The sequence below is a fragment of the Carcharhinus amblyrhynchos genome, chromosome 5 (assembly GCF_965287045.1).
Source record: "Carcharhinus amblyrhynchos chromosome 5, sCarAmb.v2.hapA, whole genome shotgun sequence".
Classification (NCBI taxonomy): domain Eukaryota; kingdom Metazoa; phylum Chordata; class Chondrichthyes; order Carcharhiniformes; family Carcharhinidae; genus Carcharhinus; species Carcharhinus amblyrhynchos.
Window position 1 is genome coordinate 125,167,660 of NC_137328.1, and position 19,254 is coordinate 125,186,913.

General features: G+C 44.8%; 1 protein-coding gene across 1 annotated transcript in view; it reads right to left on the bottom strand.

Annotated features, from left to right (window-relative positions):
• The window catches only part of c5h5orf34 (chromosome 5 C5orf34 homolog), a 41,469-nt gene that overhangs the window by 21,388 nt on the left and 827 nt on the right, over positions 1-19,254 (bottom strand). Inside the window, exons 2-7 of the mRNA XM_080189772.1 lie at positions 16,351-16,440; positions 14,191-14,834; positions 13,664-13,765; positions 2,827-2,947; positions 1,545-1,636; positions 839-905 (exon numbers count right to left, since the gene is read on the bottom strand). Coding sequence (XP_080045898.1) covers positions 839-905; positions 1,545-1,636; positions 2,827-2,947; positions 13,664-13,765; positions 14,191-14,834; positions 16,351-16,440 — 1,116 coding nt within the window. The remainder of the gene's footprint in view (positions 1-838; positions 906-1,544; positions 1,637-2,826; positions 2,948-13,663; positions 13,766-14,190; positions 14,835-16,350; positions 16,441-19,254) is intronic.

Sequence of the window (19,254 nt, forward strand, 5' to 3'; positions counted from 1 at the left end):
TTATTTGCTAAGTATTGGCTAGAATATGAAACTTGCTATCCCAGGAAATGAAGTAAATTGCTTAGGTACGTTCAAAAGAAAATGAGGCAAGTACATGAGCAAAAGGAGAACAGAAAGATACCCTGAAAGGCTTGGATGAGGGAGCTGCGATGGATAGAGTCTTGGGAGGAGGATAAACACCCACACAGGTTGGTTGGGCCGAATGGCTGTAAGTCTGCTATATATTCGATATAATTTTCCATTGTCTATGATAACTTAGCAACAGGCACCTGAAGAACTGTACCTCAGGGAAGGGGAATAATGGGAGAGGAATAAAAATGGGGGAGATTAGGAAGTTAACAAGCAGTAGTTGAAGGATATCAAACTAAGATTCCAAAACCGATAGAAGGACTGAGGAGGCATCATCCATTGAAAGTATTTCCTTAAATCTGTCCATCCAACTTCAGACATCTAACGTCAAACATCAGCGTGCTTGTTACAGATGCAAAACAATGTCTATATAGGCCTACTAGTCAGTCTGAAGTTTACAATTATGGTTAAATACATGAATTTACAATTAGTAGTAATTCAACTTGCCCCCAGAATAACTGAGCAGTACCCATAAGGCCAAACATACAATTAGTACCTCAGAAGTCACAGCAGGCCATAAGTATTCAGGGTCATGAGATACGTGCTAGAGGCTCCAGTACAGGATTCACCACCATTCAAGCCCATTATTCACAGCTTCATTGGGAATGGCCCACCATTCCGAAACAGCCTCCCCTTAAAAGGAAAGGGACCTGAAGACCAACAGGCTGCAGCTTGTGCCCACTTTATGCCCAGCAGTAAAGACTCTCACCGTTTTCCAACAGCACACATCGGGCACTTTCAGCGATAGCTTTAACTGGTTACAGCACTGCAGGATTCTGCAAAATATCAACTCAGAAGGTTACACACGTAGCCAAGGACAAATAATGAAACGCAACCATATACAGGGTAATGAATTCCAGTAATCTTAGTGTGATCATGGCTGAGGAAGAACAGGCCCTCTTTGCAGAATGAAAAATCTTTACTAACTCCAGCCAGGCTGTACACTATAATCAAAAAAATACCAAAAGTTACAGTTTGGATGACACCTTATAATTAAGGTGAGTGACTTCAAGGTCCTTAGTGATGCTAGTGGAGGAATACACACTGTCTATGCCATCAAAGATAACTCTTCTCAATTCTTTGAATAATGTTAGGGAATCTTTTGTATCCACCTGAGGGGACAGATAATCTTAGATCAACATCTCATCTAAAGGATGACACCTCTGACAGTGCAGCATTCTCTCGGTACTGCCCAACTGGATCATGTACTCAAAGATTTGAGTGCTACCTGCTGAGCCATACTGACATTTCATAGGGAAATTTCTAACTTTATTGGGAGTGCCTTCCTACTCAAACAGAGTATTCTCTATAATCACAAACCGCTGCATTTCTCAATAATAATTTCAAGCTAACCATTTACTGATAACAAAACCAGCAAGTACTGGCACTGATTGAAAGTATTTGGTGTAAAGTACCTGACTGCCTGTGTGACCATGGAACAAATGGAGTATTTGGCATTGGGTGTGTCAGGAGGCAGGCTGTGCACCATGTACATTCTCTCTTCTCTCTAAATTTAAACAAATATATCAAAGGAAACAATGAATCACCATAGAATCACTACTGTGCAGAAGAGGCCATTTGGCCCATCTCTGGCAGAGTATTTTACCTAGACCTTCTCCCCCACCCTATCCCCCATAATGCCACATATTTCCCTAACTTAATCCACCTAAGCTACACATCTTGGGACACTAACAGGCAATTTAGCATGGCCAATCTACCAAACCCGCACATCTTTGGACAGTGGGAGGAAACCGGAGCACCCGGAGGAACACCATGCAAAACGGGGAGAATGTGCAGACACCGGGAGAACGTGCAAACTCCACAGGGTTACCTGAAACTGGAATCGAACCCAGGTTCCTGGTGCTGTGAAGCAGCATTGCTAACCACTGTGCTGCCCTTGGTTTCTTTATACCAGTGTTCAGTCATATACATGCATGGATATCAAGATAGTTCAGAGGGTTTGTGCGTTGGGCCAAAATGGACAATAAGGGGGAAGAAAGGCATGTTGGGGGGGAACGAGGTATGTGAATATATAGCTAAACATGTATGCAACAGTATAACTGGGCGGATGTGTAAGATGGACTTACAGCAATGTGGATGAGCAATCAATTGTTTTGCCAGAGTGATAATAATACATTAAGAACACTCAAACACATCAGGTGCTGTTAGAGCAGTGTGGAACACAGGGCAATTGAGACTCAGTCTCTGCTGATTATCTAATTTACCTTCCTTTATTTAAATTCTCAATACTGTTCAGGCATTCAGCCTCTGACCCAAACTCAAGATATCCTTCCACACCTTTTTCACCCACTATGGCACTACATGTTGGGATGTGGCTCCACCATTCTCCAATATAATTTTCCATATGTAAAGTGGCGTCGGGGGAAGGAGAGATGGAGGTGGAAAGGTGGAGGGTGGGGGTTTGGTGGTTCACTGCGCTGGAACACATCAATTCCTTATGCAAAATGCATTCCAGCAGACTTTCCAACAGAAGGCACAGTTAAACCATCAGATCTCTGATTCCTGACTGATGTCAAATCTCCCTGGACTGTTCCTGAATCTGCTAACTCAGCACAGTCCGTGAATCAGATCTGAGGGCTTTGTGACATGTATGACCCAGTACCAAACCAGATTTTGCATTTACACTGCTCAGCATCCATGCTTAAAGCACAACTGAAGTGTTTTTTAAACAGTTACCTGCCCGTCACTCTGATCCATCAGATAATGAGTGAAGTAGTTGCTGCTAGCATGATAGGGTTTGAGAACAGAACCATCTCCTGGGTAAACTTCCACAGAGTTCACAGGATTAGGGATTACCCTAAGAAGAAACAAGAAAAAATTAAACAACTAAGCACTCTCAAAAACTAAACATGCCAGACCCATCAGTATCTAAACAAGCCTCACATTTCACTCCTCAACCAACACTCCCTACCCCAGCACTCATTCGGACTTCTTACAATTGTCAAGGACAATGTTTTCTCCAAGTTGCACAGGTTAGAGATTGGGAATCCTGTTGTGAGTAACTCACCTCCTGACGCCCCAAAGCCTGTCATAGAACATAGAACACTACAGCACAAACAGGCCCTTCGGCCCACGAGTTGCGCCGATCACATCAACACCTACCAATCTATAGACCTATCTATAACCCCCAATCCCATTAAACCCCATATACTCATCCAGAAGTCTTTTAAAAGACCCCAGCGAGTTCGCCTCCACCACTACTGACGGCAGCCGATTCCATTCACAACGTACAATGTACAAGTCAGTAGTGTGATGGAACACTCCCCGCTTGCCTGGATGGTGCAGCTCCAACAACACTTAGAGTCAAAGAGCCATAAAGGTTTACAGCACGGAAACAGGCCCTTTGGCCCAACTTGTCCATGCCACCCTTTTTTTTTAAAACCTCTAAGCTAATCCCAATTGCCCACATTTGGCCCATATCTCTCTATACCCATCATACCCATGTAACTGTCTAAATACTTCTTAAAAGACAAAATTGAACCTGCCTCTACTACTACCTCTGGCAGCTTGTTCCAGACACTCACCACCCTGTGTGAAAAAATTTCCCCTCTGGAGCCTTTTGTATCCCTCCCCTCTCACCTTAAAGCTTTGCCCGCTAATTTTAGACTCCCCTACTTTTGGGAAAAAGTATTGACTATCTAGCTGATCTGTGGCCTTAATTATTTTATAGGCCTCTATATGATCACGCCTCAGCCTCCTACGCTCCAAAGAAAAAAGTCCCAGTCTATCCAGCCTCTCCTTATAACTCAAACCATCAAGTCGCGGTAGCATCCTAGTATATCTGCACTCTTTCTAGTTTAACAATGTCCTTTCTACAATAGGGTGACCAGAACTGTACACAGTATTCCAAGTGTAGCCGTACCAATGTCTTGTACAACTTCAACAAGACGTCTCCAACTCCCGTTTTCAATGTTCTGACCAATGAAACCAAGCGTGCCTAACGCCTTCTTCACCACTCTGTCCACCTGTGATTTTACTTTCAAGGAGCTGTGAACATGTACCCTAGGTCTCTTTGTTCTGTAACTCTCCCCAACGCCCTACCATTAACTGAGTAAGTCCTGCTCTGGTTCAATCTAACAAAATGCATCACCTCGCATTTATCTAAATTAAACTCCATCTGCCATTTGTCAGCCCATTGGCCCAACTGATCAAGATCCCGTTGCAATCTGAGATAACCTTCTTCACTGTCCACTATGCCACCAATCTTGGTGTCATTTGCAAACTTACTAACCATGCCTCCTATATTCTCATCCAAATCATTCATGTAAACAACAAATAACAGTGGACCCAGCATGATCCCTAAGGCACACCGCTGGTCACAGTCCCCCAGTTGAAAAACAACCCTCTACAACCACCATCTATCTTTTTGCAAGCCTAGGCAAGTCATGGGGATTACAGATAGTGTGACATGAACCAAGATCCCGGTTGAGGCCGTCATGTGTGAGGAACGTGGCTATCAGTTTCTACTCAGCGATTCTGCGTTGTCACGTGTCATGAAGGCTGCCTTGGAGAACGCTTACCCGAAGATCAGAGGCTGAATGCCCATGACTGAAGTGTTTCCTGACAGGGAGAGAACACTCCTGCCTGGTGACTGTCGAGTGGTGTTCGTTCGTCCATTGTCGTAGCGTCTGCATGGTCTCCCCAATGTACGTTAGGTCTAAGCAACTGGGAACGGAGAGAACATTGCAGGAATACAGAGAGAGTAGGAGGGAGCTCAAACGGGGAGTTAGAAGGTCAAAATGGAGCATGAAATGGCTTTGGCAGACAGAATTAAGGAAAACCCAAAGGCATTTTACTCCTATGTCAGGAACAAAAGGGTGGTTAGAGGAAAAAAAAAATCGGTCCTCTCAGGGACAGAGGAGGGAAACTGTGCTTAGAGTCCGAGGGAATGAGGGAGATCCTGAATGAATACTTTGCTTCGGTATTCACGAAGGAGAGGGGCTTGATGTCTGGTATGGTCTTGGAGGGAGCTGTAGACCAGTTGAAGGAATTATCCATTACGAGGGAGGAAGTGTTAGGGCTTTTAGGTAGCATTAAAACTGATAAATCTCCGGGGCCTGATGGCATTTATCCTAGGCTGCTTAGGGAGGCGAGAGATGAAATTGCTGGGCCTCTGACGCAAATCTTTGTGTCCTCTTTGGACACAGGTGAGGTCCCAGAGGACAGGATAGCGAATGTGGTACCGTTGTTTAAAAAGGGTAGGAGGGATAACCCTGGTAACAATAGGCTGGTGAGTTTGACGTCAGTGGTAGACAAGTTGATGGAGAGGATTCTTAGGGATAGGATGTATGTGTATTTAGAGCGTTGCGATCTAATTAGGGATACACAGCATGGCTTTGTTAAAGGAAAAGTCTTGCCTCACGAATCTGGTAGAATTTTTTTGAAGAGGTGACAAAAACGGTCAACGAAGGACAAGCCATTGATGTTGTCTATATGGATTTCAGTAAGGCGTTTGACAAAGTTCCTTGTGGTAGGTTGGTTGAAAAGGTTAAGGCTCATGCGATACAAGGCCAGGTACCTAGATGGATTGATAACTGGCTTGGTAAGAGGAGACAGAGAATAGTAGTGGAGGGGTCCTTTTCTAGCTGGAGGTCTGCCATTAGTGGTGTGCCGCAGGGCTCAGTACTGGGACCTCTTCTATTTGTAATATACATAAATGACTTGGAAGAGGGAGTAAGTGGTGTGATCAGCAAATTTGTAGATGACACCAAGATGGCTAGATTGGCGGACAGTGAGGAGCAGTGTCTAGCAATACAACGGGATATAGGTAGGCTGGTATATTGGGCAGATAAATGGCAAATGGAATTTAATCCTGATAAATGTGAGGTGATGCATTTTGGCAGAAATAATGTAGAGGGGGAGTTATATGATAAAGGGTAGAACCTATAAAGAGGGACCTGGGGGTGCAAGTGCACAAGTCTTTGAAGGTGGCAGTACAAGTGGAGAAGGTTGTGAAGAAAGCTTATGGTATGTTAGCCTTTATAGGAAGGGGTATAGAGTATAAGAGCTGGAGTCTAATGTTGCAGTTGTACAGAACGTTGGTTAGGCCGCATTTGGAGTACTGCATCCAGTTCTGGTCGCCTTACTACCGGAAGGACGTGGAGACTCTGGAGAGAGTGCAGAGGAGGTTTACCAGGATGTTGCCTGGTATGGAAGGACTGGGTTATGAGGAAAGATTGAGCAAATTGAGGCTGTTTTCCCTTGAAAGACGGCGACTGAAGGGGGATCTAATAGAGGTATATAAGATTATGAAGGGTATAGATAGAGTCAACAGTGGTAAGCTTTTTCCTAGGTTGGAAACGCACATTACGAGGGGCTATGGGCTTAGGGTGAGGGGGGCGAGGTATAATTCAGATCTTAGAGGGAGGTTTTTCACACAGAGGGTAGTGAGGGTATGGAATGCTCTGCCAAGCACGGTGGTGAAGGCAGGCACGCTGGAGTTGTTTAAGAGTTACTTAGACAGGCACATGAGCGGGATGGAGATGGAGGGATATAGGAGACTGTTCTAAATAAGGTTCAGGAGCCTTGGGATGTCCCTGGGAATCAACTGATTCCAGGGACCTTCCAACATATTTTCTGGCTCACTTGTTTCACTTGGGGATTCCCTTGAATGTGTGTATAAGGATGTGGATGATACTGATGTTTTTCTCTTTTAATCTACAGGTGCTTCGGTCCGCCTTGTTTTCCAACAAGGGGCATACACGCGATGGGTCGTACAAGGGCTGCTCTTGAATGTTCGAGAATAGCCTAGTGCTTCACGTGGTTAGTGTATGCTTAAACTGGACCAGATACTGGGCAACATGACAGCTCAGTGACTATCACTGTTTGCTGTGCAGATACATGGATTTGGGCCAGTGTCTGCAGGAGTTTGCGCATTCTCCCCATGCTTGCGTGGGTTTTCTCCGGGTGCTCCGGTTTCCTCCCACACCCCAAAGATGTGCTATTAGGCTGACTGGTGTAACAAATTGTCCCTAAATTAGTCTTCCGTCAATGCCATAACCATTGACAACAGTCATGGGTGGAGGGGGGACTCGTAATGTTAAAATGGCAGCACGGGCTCATTGGGCCGAAGGGCCTGTTTCCCGGGCTGTTTTGTTCTTCTTCTTTGTACCATGCCTCAGGACATCCTTCCCTGCAGCATATCAGGTAAGAAGTCTCACAACACCAGGTTAAAGTCCAACAAGTTTATTTAATAGTCCAACGCCAGCATCTCCACATCATGTGTATCAGGTAGACAACATTGGCCAAGTTGCAAGAGTATGTACCGTGTATCTGGTGGATGGTGTTCTTACGTGAGATGATGGCATCCGTGTCAATAATCCAGCACGTCTTGCAGATGTTCCTGTGGCAGGGTTGTGTGGTCTCATGGTCACTGTTCTTCTGAAGGCTGGATAGTTTGCTGTGGACAATGGTCTGTTTGAGATTGTGCGGTTGTTTGAAGGCAAGAAGTGGGGGGTGTGGGAAATGGCCTTGGTGAGATGTTCGTCTTCATCAATGACATGTTGAAGGCTCTGGAGAAAATGCCGTAGATTCTCCACTCCGGGAAGTACTGGACACTGTGCCCCGTGTTTTTCTTCTGAGGAGGTCAGTGCGGTCTTTTGCTGTGGTGCGTTGGAACTGTTGATCGATGAGTCAAGCGCCATATCCTGTTCTTGTGAGGGTGTCTTTCAACGTTTATAGGTGTCAGTTGCGATCCTCCTCATCTGAGTAGATCCTATGTATATGGAGAGGTTGTCCATAGGGGATGGCTTCTTTAACGTGTTTAGGGTCGAAATTGGAAAAGTGGAGTGTTGCGTGGGCTTGCGGTGCAATGTGCTGAGGTGATCATCCTTGAAGGAGATTCGTATGTCTAAGAATGCAACCGATTCCAGAGAGTTGTCCATGGTGAGTCTGATGGTGGGATGGAATTTGTTGAGTCACATCCAATGAAGGGGCAGCGCTCCGAAAGCTCATGATTCAAAATAACCTGTTGGACTTTAACCTGGTGTTGAGAGACTTCTTACTGTGCCCACTCCAGTCCAATGCCAGCAACTCCACATCATAGCTTTTTTTAAATCAGAGGGTGGTGAGGGGTGTTTGAGAGAGAGAAAGATTGACAGAAAAGATATAGTTGTGATCAGCCATGATCTTATTGGATGGTGGAGCAGGCTCAAGAGGCTGAATGACCCATTTCTGCTCTTATGTGGTATGTTTGTGATTCCCTCTCCTCTCGTTCCTGACCTGCTTTGAGGTAGCGATAGGCTGCCCTTGTGCACCACCTGGTGACTGAATGAGAATAGAGCTGGCACAGAGCTACCCGTCCACCCAGCTACAGAATGTATAGTCAAGGATAGGATTCTTCAATTCATATAAAATTGATAAGTTTTGTACTGAAGAAGAAAACATTCATCACGTACCATCACAGTACAGGTAAATTAAACATTGATAGAGATGTGTTTACACTGCAACAACTGGGTCATACTAACTGCGTGAAAGCTGTATTTTAAAGTAAAGTTTATTTATTAGTCACAAGTAAGGTTCACATTAACTCTGTAATGAAGTTACTGTGAAATGCCCCTAGTCGCCACACTCCAGCACCTATTCGGGTCAATGCACCCTAACTAGCACATCTTTGACTGTGGGAGGATACCGGAGCACCCAGAAGAAACCCACGCAGACACGGGGGGAATGTACAAACTCCACACAGACAGTGACCTAAGCAGGGAATCGAACACCACAGAAGTAGGGCAGGGAATTGTCTGCAGCTGGAGCTTCCAGATTCAGTGTCATGGAGGGGATCGATCTCCCAGCCTCAGAATGTTCATGGAGATCCACCTACTCTCCCAGCTTCCAGCCTCAGAGTGCTCCCAGGGATCCTTCCTCATTTTCAGGAGATCTACATTTTTTCTTCAAGAGTGTGCCATAATGCCTACCCCGCCATGAGTTGCATAATTCATTAGGTCAGGGCCAGAAAATTTGGCATGTTTTCCCACTGGCAACAGGAAACACTCCATGACTCCATGTCCCTGTCTCTCTCCCCCATTTACACTGCCATCACCACAGGTGGGAATATTCACCCTTCATGTTCGGACAGTGGCTGTTGCAGCATTTAACCAGTGTTGATGGGTTCCATGGAGAACCTTTTAAAATACTTTCATTGATATAGCACCCTTCATGATCCAAAGCACACCAAAGTCAATAAAGTGCTGTTGCAGCAGAAACACTGTTGCAATCTGGAATTTTAACAGGCATTTTGCACAGTGTGGTCTCCCACACATGACCAGATAATCCATAATAATGCTCAGCAGCATCTGTGGAGAGAAGAAAGCTTACCTTGACCTGAAATATTAATCCTGTTTCTCTCTCCACAAGATACTGCCTGACCTGCTGAGTATTTCCAGTATTCTCTGTTTTTATCCCAGATTTACAATATCCGTATTGAGTTTGTAATCTACAGTGATGTTTGAGTATAAATGTTGACCTTTCCTTGCATTACCACCTTACTGTGTTGGAGAGGCTTGAATATTCCACTGATCCCAAACGCGATGCCACTGGGAGGCTTAAACTCCCAGCAGTAAGTTCAGAGAGGAGGAACCAGACACAGCGCAATCCAAAACATGTCCTTGATGGCAGATCAGATGGAAGGCATGGTGGCACAGTGGTTAGCACTGCTGCCTCACAGTGCCAGGAGCCCAGGTTTGATTCCCAGCTCGGGTCACTGTCTGTGTGGAGTTTGCATGTTCTCCCCATGTCTGCGTGGGTTTCCTCTTGGTGCTCCAATTTCCTCGCACAGTCTGAAAGACATGCTGGTTAGGTGTATTGGCCATGCTAAATTCTCCCTCAGTGTAGCCGAACAGGCGCCGGAGTATGGTGACTTGGGGATTTTCACAGTAACTTCATTGCACTGTTAATGTTAGCCTACTTGTGACAATAAATAATTTTTCTTTAACACTCGCATAATATCAACGACTACGATGGTGGATGAAGTCTGCAGTAGTAGGCAGATACCCAGCCATCGAAACTCCCTTGCCACCGGAACTGGACTTATCCTCTGACAAGGACCTCGTGTCTGATGTGCAATGGCATACCCAGCCTAAAAGATGTCCCACATCAGGCCTCTATCTAGAGGAAACTGTACACTTCCTACACAGACAAGCCTGCAGTGATTGGCCAGAAATGTCAGGAAAGGACCATGAGATGTGGAAGTCCCTAGCTTTGACCAGCACATAGGCGGTGGAGCTTGATTCAGTTGTCTCGCTCTCGGAATTGGGACAGGAGAATGTTGCGGCAACTTTCTTTACAACTGAACAGCCCTCTTCAAGCTCTACACTGTTCACTCTGCATGGGAAAAGGGCTAGAAAAAAAAGCTTGAAAAATAGTCTGTTCAGTCTGCAACCTGGAAAACCACATCTAGAGGGCTCATCTACTTGCAGTCAGCAAATCAAAGTTCAACTCAATTTCAGAACCTGGAATGTACAAACCCTCAAGGATAATGAGCAAAACAAGGACTGGAACGGAGAACTGCCCTTGTTGCCCAAATTACTAGGTTAGCTTGGGTGCAAAGCAGGAATCACACACAAGTTTGTAATGTGAATGACCAACCTTTATCCGGCATCCCTCACTTCCCCCACCACACCCATTTAATAGGAGCAATCTGGGCTCAAGAATAAAAAAGCACAATACTAGTAACAGGAAGCATACATACATGGCTTTGATCTCTCATGGGCTCTCAGTTTTGAGGGAAGGTAAAGGCAGAGATCCTAAACTCATTTAAGAAGTATCTGGAACAGCACCTGAAGTGCTGTAAGTTGAAGGGCTACAGTCCTTGTGCAGGAAGATGGGATTAGAGAGGCCACCTGGATGTCTTTGGGTTGGCATGGACAAGATGGGCCAAATGTATCATTTCTATGGTTCTGTGATTGTCAGGAAAGTTAGTACACACTTATAGCAGCTATCGTAGAGTTTAGGGATTACAGTTTTATCTTGGAGAAACAGGCTTTCCAAGATAAACAGGATGGCTTTGAAGTATCATTAAAAGGGAAGCTTAGCTTGGCATCTAATATGAAAAATGTGCATCGAAGGAAATAACTGACAGCTATGATATCAGCCATGAGTAATCAAAGTCCACCTCAAGGAGCATGGTAATGAACATTGGCAGAAGAAAGCATTAACTGTAGAATAGAAAAATGATATTTAATAAAGCCTGTTCTTCAAAGAGACTAAGAACAGTTATATCAGCAAGTTTTGATTGAAGGAAGATGCAGTAGAGCAAGGCTTCCTGTTATACATTTTTTTCATTCATTCATGAGATGTGGGCGTCACCGGCTACGCCAACAATTATTGCCCATTTCTGCAGCCATTAAGAGTCAACTACATTGCTATGGATCTGGAGTCATATATAAGCTAGACCAGGTAAAGGACATTAGTGAACCAGGTGGGTTTTTAATGACAATCAACCTTGATTTCACGATCATCAGTAGATTCTTAATTCCAGATTTTTACTGAATTCAAATTTCACCACTTGCCATGGGGGGGATTTGAACCCAGGTCACTGGAGCATTACCCCGAGTCTCTGGATGAACTCTGGTTCAGTGACCGCCCCCTCCTCCCTATATTAAAGATTTTGACTGGGGTAGTACTGACAAGACAAAGACAATAAGGTGCCACATTGTGGGTTTTGAACCAACTCAATGGAGATTTATTTAAGAGCTGTTACCAGATTGAAGTCTAAAATGGAAGTGATAAAAACCCACGAATGCCTCTGGCGAAGTCACAGCACGCCATGTGACTAATTACACAGACGCATTGCTTTGCAATACATAACATCCCTCCCCCTTTAATTTAGAAGTACAATAAACTTTTAAACATTAATGATTTATCCATTAATGGGAAGCACAGTGGCACATTGGTTAGCACTGCTGCCTCACAGCACCAGAGACCTGGGTTCAATTCCAGCGTCAGGTCACTGTGTGTGGAATCTGCACACTCTCTCCGTGTCTGTGTGGGTTTCCTCCAGGTGCTCCGGTTTCCTCCCACAGTCTGATAAATTCTTCCTCAGTTTAACCTAACAGGCACCGGAATGTGTCCACTAGGGGATTTTCACAGTAACTTCATTACAGTGTTAATGTAAGCCTACTTGTGACACTAATAAAATAAACTTCGTTACATTACCAAATATTATCTACATATGTAGAATTAATAGAAAGTCTCTTTGGTGTGTGTCAATTTTGTTTTGGTGTTAAGACGTTCCAGAGACATTTTTAACATCCTCGGTAGCCTCTTCCTCACAAATGTCAGGTTTTCACCTTAATCCAGAACCTCAGCGAATGTTCTGGGGATCCGGGTTTGAATCCCACCATGGCAGATGGTGGAATTTGAATCTAATAAAAAAACCCTGGAATTAATTATCTACTGATGACCATGAAACCATTGTCGATTGTCAGAAAAACCCATCTGGTTCACTAATGTCCTTTAGGGAAGGAAATCTGCCATCCTTGCCTGGCTTGGCCTACATGTGACTCCAGAGCCACAATGTGTTGACTCTCAACTGCCCTCAGTAAAGTAGGGATAGGCAATAAATGTTGGCCAGCCAGCAACGCCCATGTCCCATGAATAAAAAAAAATCATTAAGTCTCATCAGTGACCTTTTTTATTATTTGGACATTAAATCTGGGAGTCACTGGCTAGATCAGACTTTATTGCCCATCTTTAATTGTCCTTGAGGTGGGGATTAACCACGGTCTTGAGTTGCAGCAGTGCTGTTAGGGATGGAGTTCCAGGAGTTTGACCGAGTGACAGTGGAAGAATGGCGATTCATTTCCAGGTCAGGATGGTGAATGGCTTGGAGGGGAGTCTCCAAATGATGGCATTCCAAGTCGCTCAGGAGGCAAGTTACTTGCTCCAGGATTCCTAGCCTTTGACTTGCTCTGAGGGGCCATAATATTGATGTGGCTCATCCAGTTCAGTTACTGGTCCACGGTAACCCCCAGGATATTAATCGTGGAGGATTCAGCTTTGGTAATGCCATTGAATGTCAAGGGATGATGGTTAGATCATCTTTTATTGGAGGTTGTCATTGTCTGGCACTTGTGACACGAATGTTACTTTCTACTTATCAGCCCAACCCTGGATATTGACCAGATATTGCTGCGTAGGATTTGGAGTACATACTGTGGAGGTGATGGTTGGTTCCTTTAGTGCTACAATTTCTATCGTTCCTGAATCTAAACCTTCAGCACTTGATATAGAAGCTAGGAGGTTAATGCTTCAACTGTAAACCCATCATCAGAAATAGAATTTACCATCCCCACAGCCATTTCATCCCCATCCTGAAAGAAAAAACACCCCTCCCCTTTCCCTACGCTTGACACACTTTCTGCATTCCCCACGCCAGCAAAAAGGCTGTACCATTTATAAAGTAGAGGGCTCTGGTTAAACAGATGTTGAAGCTTCAGAAACAAAGTTGTGAGAACAAGATTTAAAAGATAAGATAAAGTTAGTGCTCCAGAGAGTCAAAGTACCCAGAAGCGCTTACCTGTACAGGACACCTTGGCACCAGACTATTTTCACCTGCTGTGCTTGCAGACAGGTCTCCAGGTCCAGCTTCCCCTGACCCAACACATCTCTGTGTCGCCACCTGAATACAGATATCACAGTCAGTGGTGGATAACTCCAAAGTTAGCACTAAACATCTTATGTGAACTAGGGCCCATCTGATCAACAAGCTGCATCAGTACAAAATAACCAAGTGGGAGAGTATAAAAATGCTGAAAAAAGCCAGAAAAATTATACAAGAAACATTTTACTGAATTAATAAAGCTTTTATCAAATTATAATCTGGTTGTATAATAACAGAGCAGATATGAACAGTCACTATGATGCACAAGGCGCCGCTACACTGGGCGTGATGTATCCCATAACACTGGATGCAATGCACTGTGTCCCATTTCAATGGTCACAATATAGTCTTTGTTCCACTGAATCACTTTTCAGACAGGGTGTAATAAATGCCCCAGCAATAGTTACACTTGGTTTAATGTGTTAGAAATGATTAATTTCTACCTGTGAAAGTGTGGGGCTGAGCAGTTCAGTGGCAGCACTTTGGGAACAGCACTGGTTGTTCCTTGCACTGCAGCAACTCCTGGTGCCACAGGTTGGTCAGCACTCCGTAGGCGGTCATCTGCCCCATCGAGTTGTGATTTCTCCTGCTTGCACTTATTGTGAAGAGCGAGTTTCAGAGGACGCTGCCACTCTGGTGGACACGAGGACACCGTGTGGTGCTGGACCACCCAGGTGTACTGGTATATGTATTTGCTGCGGATTTCAGTTGAGCCTCCATCCCTCAGTTCCATCGTTAGGCGATTTGAAGCTCTATTTGATTTGCTCCGACAATTCTGGACTTTTCTTCCAAAGGTGCTCTTGCCTGTACTGAGTTCTACAGGTTTAACCTTGTTCAGGTTGTGGCAGAGTGGTTGTTGGGGCCCACTGTCCTTCCCTCTGCTCATTTTAACGAGGTGTTTGCTAGCAGCAGACTGGCTGACGCGTGCCAGGAACTCCACTGTGAACTCCAGTCCAGATGGAGCCAGGTAGAGGAAGGCATGACCTTCCAGAGAGGAGACCGTTACCCTTCCACTGTCAGCAATCTTCACTGCACCTTCTGTGTCAGCTTCAGGCCATTTCACTTCGGAGATATCAAGGGACATGTTCTAGAGGGGTAAAGGAAAAGAGGCACGTATTTAAACAGACATACTAGGTAATTCTTCAAGAAAAAGGTTTGTATTTATGCACTGGCTTTTACCTCAGTACATTAAAACCAATGAAGTGTCGTCACTGTAATTTTGTAGGAAATGTGACTGTCAATTTGCACACAAGTTAGCGCAAACAACAATGTGATAATGAATAAATCATCTATATATTGGGGCACGAGTTGAGGGATAAACATTGGTCAGGACACCTGATGAAGGAACAGCATTCCGGAAAACCTGTGGGTTTACTATCAAATAAACTGGTTGGACTTTAACCTGGTGTTGTGAGACTTTTTACTATGGACACAGGGATACAGATCTTCTTCAAAACAGTGGCTATAGGATTCTTATGTCTACCCGAGGGGGTGGATTGGGCCAGTTTAACATCTAATCTGAAATACAACGTCTCTGACAGTGCAGGCCTCTCAGTACTGCACCGGGAGCCACATCCCAGATTCAAAGAACAAAAGAACAGAACAGCACAGCACAGGAACAGGGCCTTCGGCCCTCCAAGCCTGCACTGATCACTTGTCTTATCTGGACCAACCGCCTGTATCCCTCTATTCCCCATCTGTTCATGTGTCTATCCAGCAACATTTAAGGCTTATTTGATGTGTCTGCATCAAACCACCTCACTGCGCAGTGCATTCCAGGCCTCTACCAACCTCTGTGTAAAAAACCTCCCCCACACATCTCCACTGAACCTTTCCCCCCTTACCTTGAACTTGTGCCCCCTTGTAATTGTCATTTCTGCCCTGGGAAAAAGCTTCCAACTGTTCACCCTATCAATACCCCTCAATGTCATAAACTTCCATCAGGTCTATAAAGTCTTTGGATTGGGTCTTGAACCTCACATCTGTTTTCTAGGTAAGAAACCAAGGCAGCAATGTAGTTGGGAATACCATACGAGTTGCAAGCTTGATGTGCTCCACATTCCTTTGCCAAGTTCCCTACTCCTTGAGAGCAGACAGCTGGTATTCACTTCCCCATAGGTAACAATAGCGAGGAAACACTGCTGTGCCACTATCACTGGTACTGGGTGAAAAGCAGCATTAACAGAGGTATGGGAAGCACACACCCTAAAGGCCACACAACGAGGAAATCCTTCAGACAGTTGATTCTGACTGCCTCAGAGTGAAAGGGTTAACAATGTACATTTTAATTCATCTCTCTTACAGTTAGCTTGCTAGAGGCAGGCCATTCTGTCCCAAGCCACATCAGCTATCCACCCCTAAGCTAGATCAGATCTCATTCAATTAGACCATGGTTAATTTGAATCTTAACTGCATTGGTCCATCTATGCTGTCACTCTTCACAAAATTTTTCAACTATAGGGGAGTCAAGGATATGGGGCAAAACAGAATCCAATCATTAACTTACTGAATGCTGATTAGAGGCTGTTTGTAAGCAGTAGCTAATTGGATAGGAGTGGGAAGGATAGTGATGTTAATGAAGGATGCTGTGAGTTAGCACTCACCGATAGCTTGTCTGCAGCAATCAGATCTGCAGCGAGATAGGGCCGAGAGGCAAACCGGTTTCTGAACTCCAAAGCTTGCAGTAACTGCTCCTGTAGGAGAAATTCAAACAATACAGAATGATCACACGTAACAAGACACTTCAGTACACCTTACACAATTACCCAAGACATGGAAACAGGACTCGGTAGTACATTGGTCATGTTTCTGCATTAGAATCACAGCATTGAAAGGTCTCTATTCGGTCTATGATCCTTGTGCCGACTCTGAAAGAACGATCCATTCCTCTACACTCTTTCCTACAGCCTGCAAAATATTTTCTTACAAACTCTACAAATCACAGTCTTAATTTTTGTTACTCATTATATAAGGTAACAAGGCTGGATTGGCCACATCCTTAAGCATGAGAACTTGTTGAAGGAGCTGACTGAAGATTAGAGACAGGGAGAGCAAAGAGAAAGAGAAAAGCAAATTACTGCAGATGCTGGAATCTGAATCCAAAAGAAAAATGCTGAAAATCTCAGTAGGTCTGGCAGCATCTGTAAGGAGAGAAACCAGCTGACATTGAGTCCAGATGACCTATTGTTAAAGCTAAAAAGGCATAGAAAGCAGGAGATATTTATACAGTAGGGTTAGGGAATGAGCCATTCACATCCTTTATTCTCTTGATGGGCTGCCATTAGGAGCCTTTCCCCTTGGTTTTGTGGCTCTGACTCATCTTTCGTTCCCTCACCCTGCAGTATAAAAATGTCCCACTTCTCTACCTTTTAACTTTGACAAAAGGTCATCTGGACTCAGTTCTTTTCTCACCTTACAGATGCTGTCAGACCGGCTGAGATTTTCCAGCATTTTCTCTTTTGGAAGGAGAAAGAGAATGATGATGTTAGAAAACAGGAGGCTCCTATGAGCAATCAAAGAAGAAAACAAGATTGTGAAGTGGAGAAATGAAGAAGGAGCGCCCTTAGGCAGCTTAGAAAAAGACTTGCATTTATATAGTGCTTTTCATGAACAGTGCTCCAAAGCACTTTACAGCCAATCAAGTTCTTCTGAAGTATAGGCACTGCAGTAATATAGGAAACACAACTATCAGTGTGTACACAGCAAACTCCCACAAAACAGCAAGATGATAATAATCAGATAATCTGTTTCTGTGACATTGACTAAAGATTATCACAGACACTAGAGAGAACTCTCCTGCTCTCCTTCAAAATAATGTAGCGGGTTTTATAATTTAACTCAACATTTGGTGTACTATCTGGATACTACCACACTTCATTCTGACAAATTTACTGGAGTTCTATGAGGATGTGTCTAGGGCGGTGGATAGAGGAGAGCCGGTGGATGTGGTCTTTCTGGATTTTCAGAAGGCGTTTGACAAAGTACCTCACAAGAGGTTATTGCAGAAGGTCGAGGGACATGGAGTTGGGGGTAGGGTGTTAGCGTGGATAGAGGATTGGTTGTCAAATAGGAGGCAGAGAGTGGGGGTCAACGGGTGCTATTCGGATTGGCGGATGGTGACTAGTGGAGTGCCCCAGGGGTCGGTGCTGGGGCCTCAGCTTTTTACCATTTATATAGATGATCTGGAGGAGGGAACCGAGTGTAGGGTGTCGAAATTTGCTGATGACACCAAGGTTGGGGGAACGGCAAATTGTGCGGAGGGTGTGGAGAGTCTGCAGAAGGATCTAGGTAGGCTGGGCGAATGGGCCAGGAAATGGCAAACGGAATTTAATGTTGGCAAGTGTGAGGTGGTCCACTTTGGTAGGAATAATGGTAGGAAGGACTATTACTTACGTGGAGAAAAACTGCAGCAGGCGACAGTGCAGAGGGACCTCGGGGTCCTTGTGCATGAGTCGCAAAAACCCAGCTTGCACGTGCAGCAGGTGGTCAGGAAGGCAAATGGGATGCTGGCCTTCATAGCGAGGGGGATTGAATATAAAAGTAGGGAGGTCTTGCTGCAGCTGTATAGGGCATTGGTGAGGCCGCAGCTGGAGTACTGTGTGCAGTTTTGGGCGCTGCACCTGCGCAAAGATATTTTGGCCTTGGAGGGAGTGCAGAGGAGGTTTACTAGGCTGATACCAGAGTTGAGGGGGTTGAGCTATGAGGAGAGGCTGAATAAACTAGGCTTGTACTCGTTAGAGTTTAGAAGAATATGGGGAGATCTCATTGAGATGTATAAGATGATGAATGGGATGGATAGGATAGAGGTGGAAAGACTCTTCCCGCTCAAAAAAGACAGTAGGACTAGGGGGCACAGCCTCAAGATAAAGGGGGGGGCGGTTTAGAACGGAGTTGAGGAGGAACTTCTTCACTCAAAGGGTGGTGAATCTCTGGAATTCTCTGCCCGTTGAAGTGGTGGAGGCTACCTCGCTAAATATTTTAAGACGCGGGTTGATGGGTTTTTGATAAGAGAGGGGATTAAGGGCTATGGGGAGAGGGCAGGAAAGTGGAACTGAGCCACGACAGATCAGCCATGATCTTATTGAATGGCGGGGCAGGCTCGAAGGGCTAGATGGCCTACTCCTGCTCCTATTTCTTATGTTCTTATGTGACTGCTGCTGGCCTTGTCTAGCTGTTGATCACTGAATCTTTCTTAGCAAAGTTATTAAATTGGAAGACAAGCAACATTATTAATTTGAAATTGTCTGTCACTGTCTGTGTGGAGTCTGCATGTTCTGCCAGTGGGTTTCCTCCGGCTTCCTCCCACAGTCCCGAAAGACGTGCTGGTTAGGTGCATTGGCTATGCTAAGTTCTCCCTCAGTGTACCTGAACAGGTGCTGGAGTGTGGTAACTAGGGGATTTTCACTGTAACTTCATTGCAATGTTAACGTAAGCCTACTTGTGACACTAATAAACTTTAAACAAAACTGCTGCCAGTGAAAGCACAAATAAAAAGAGATGTGGAGTGG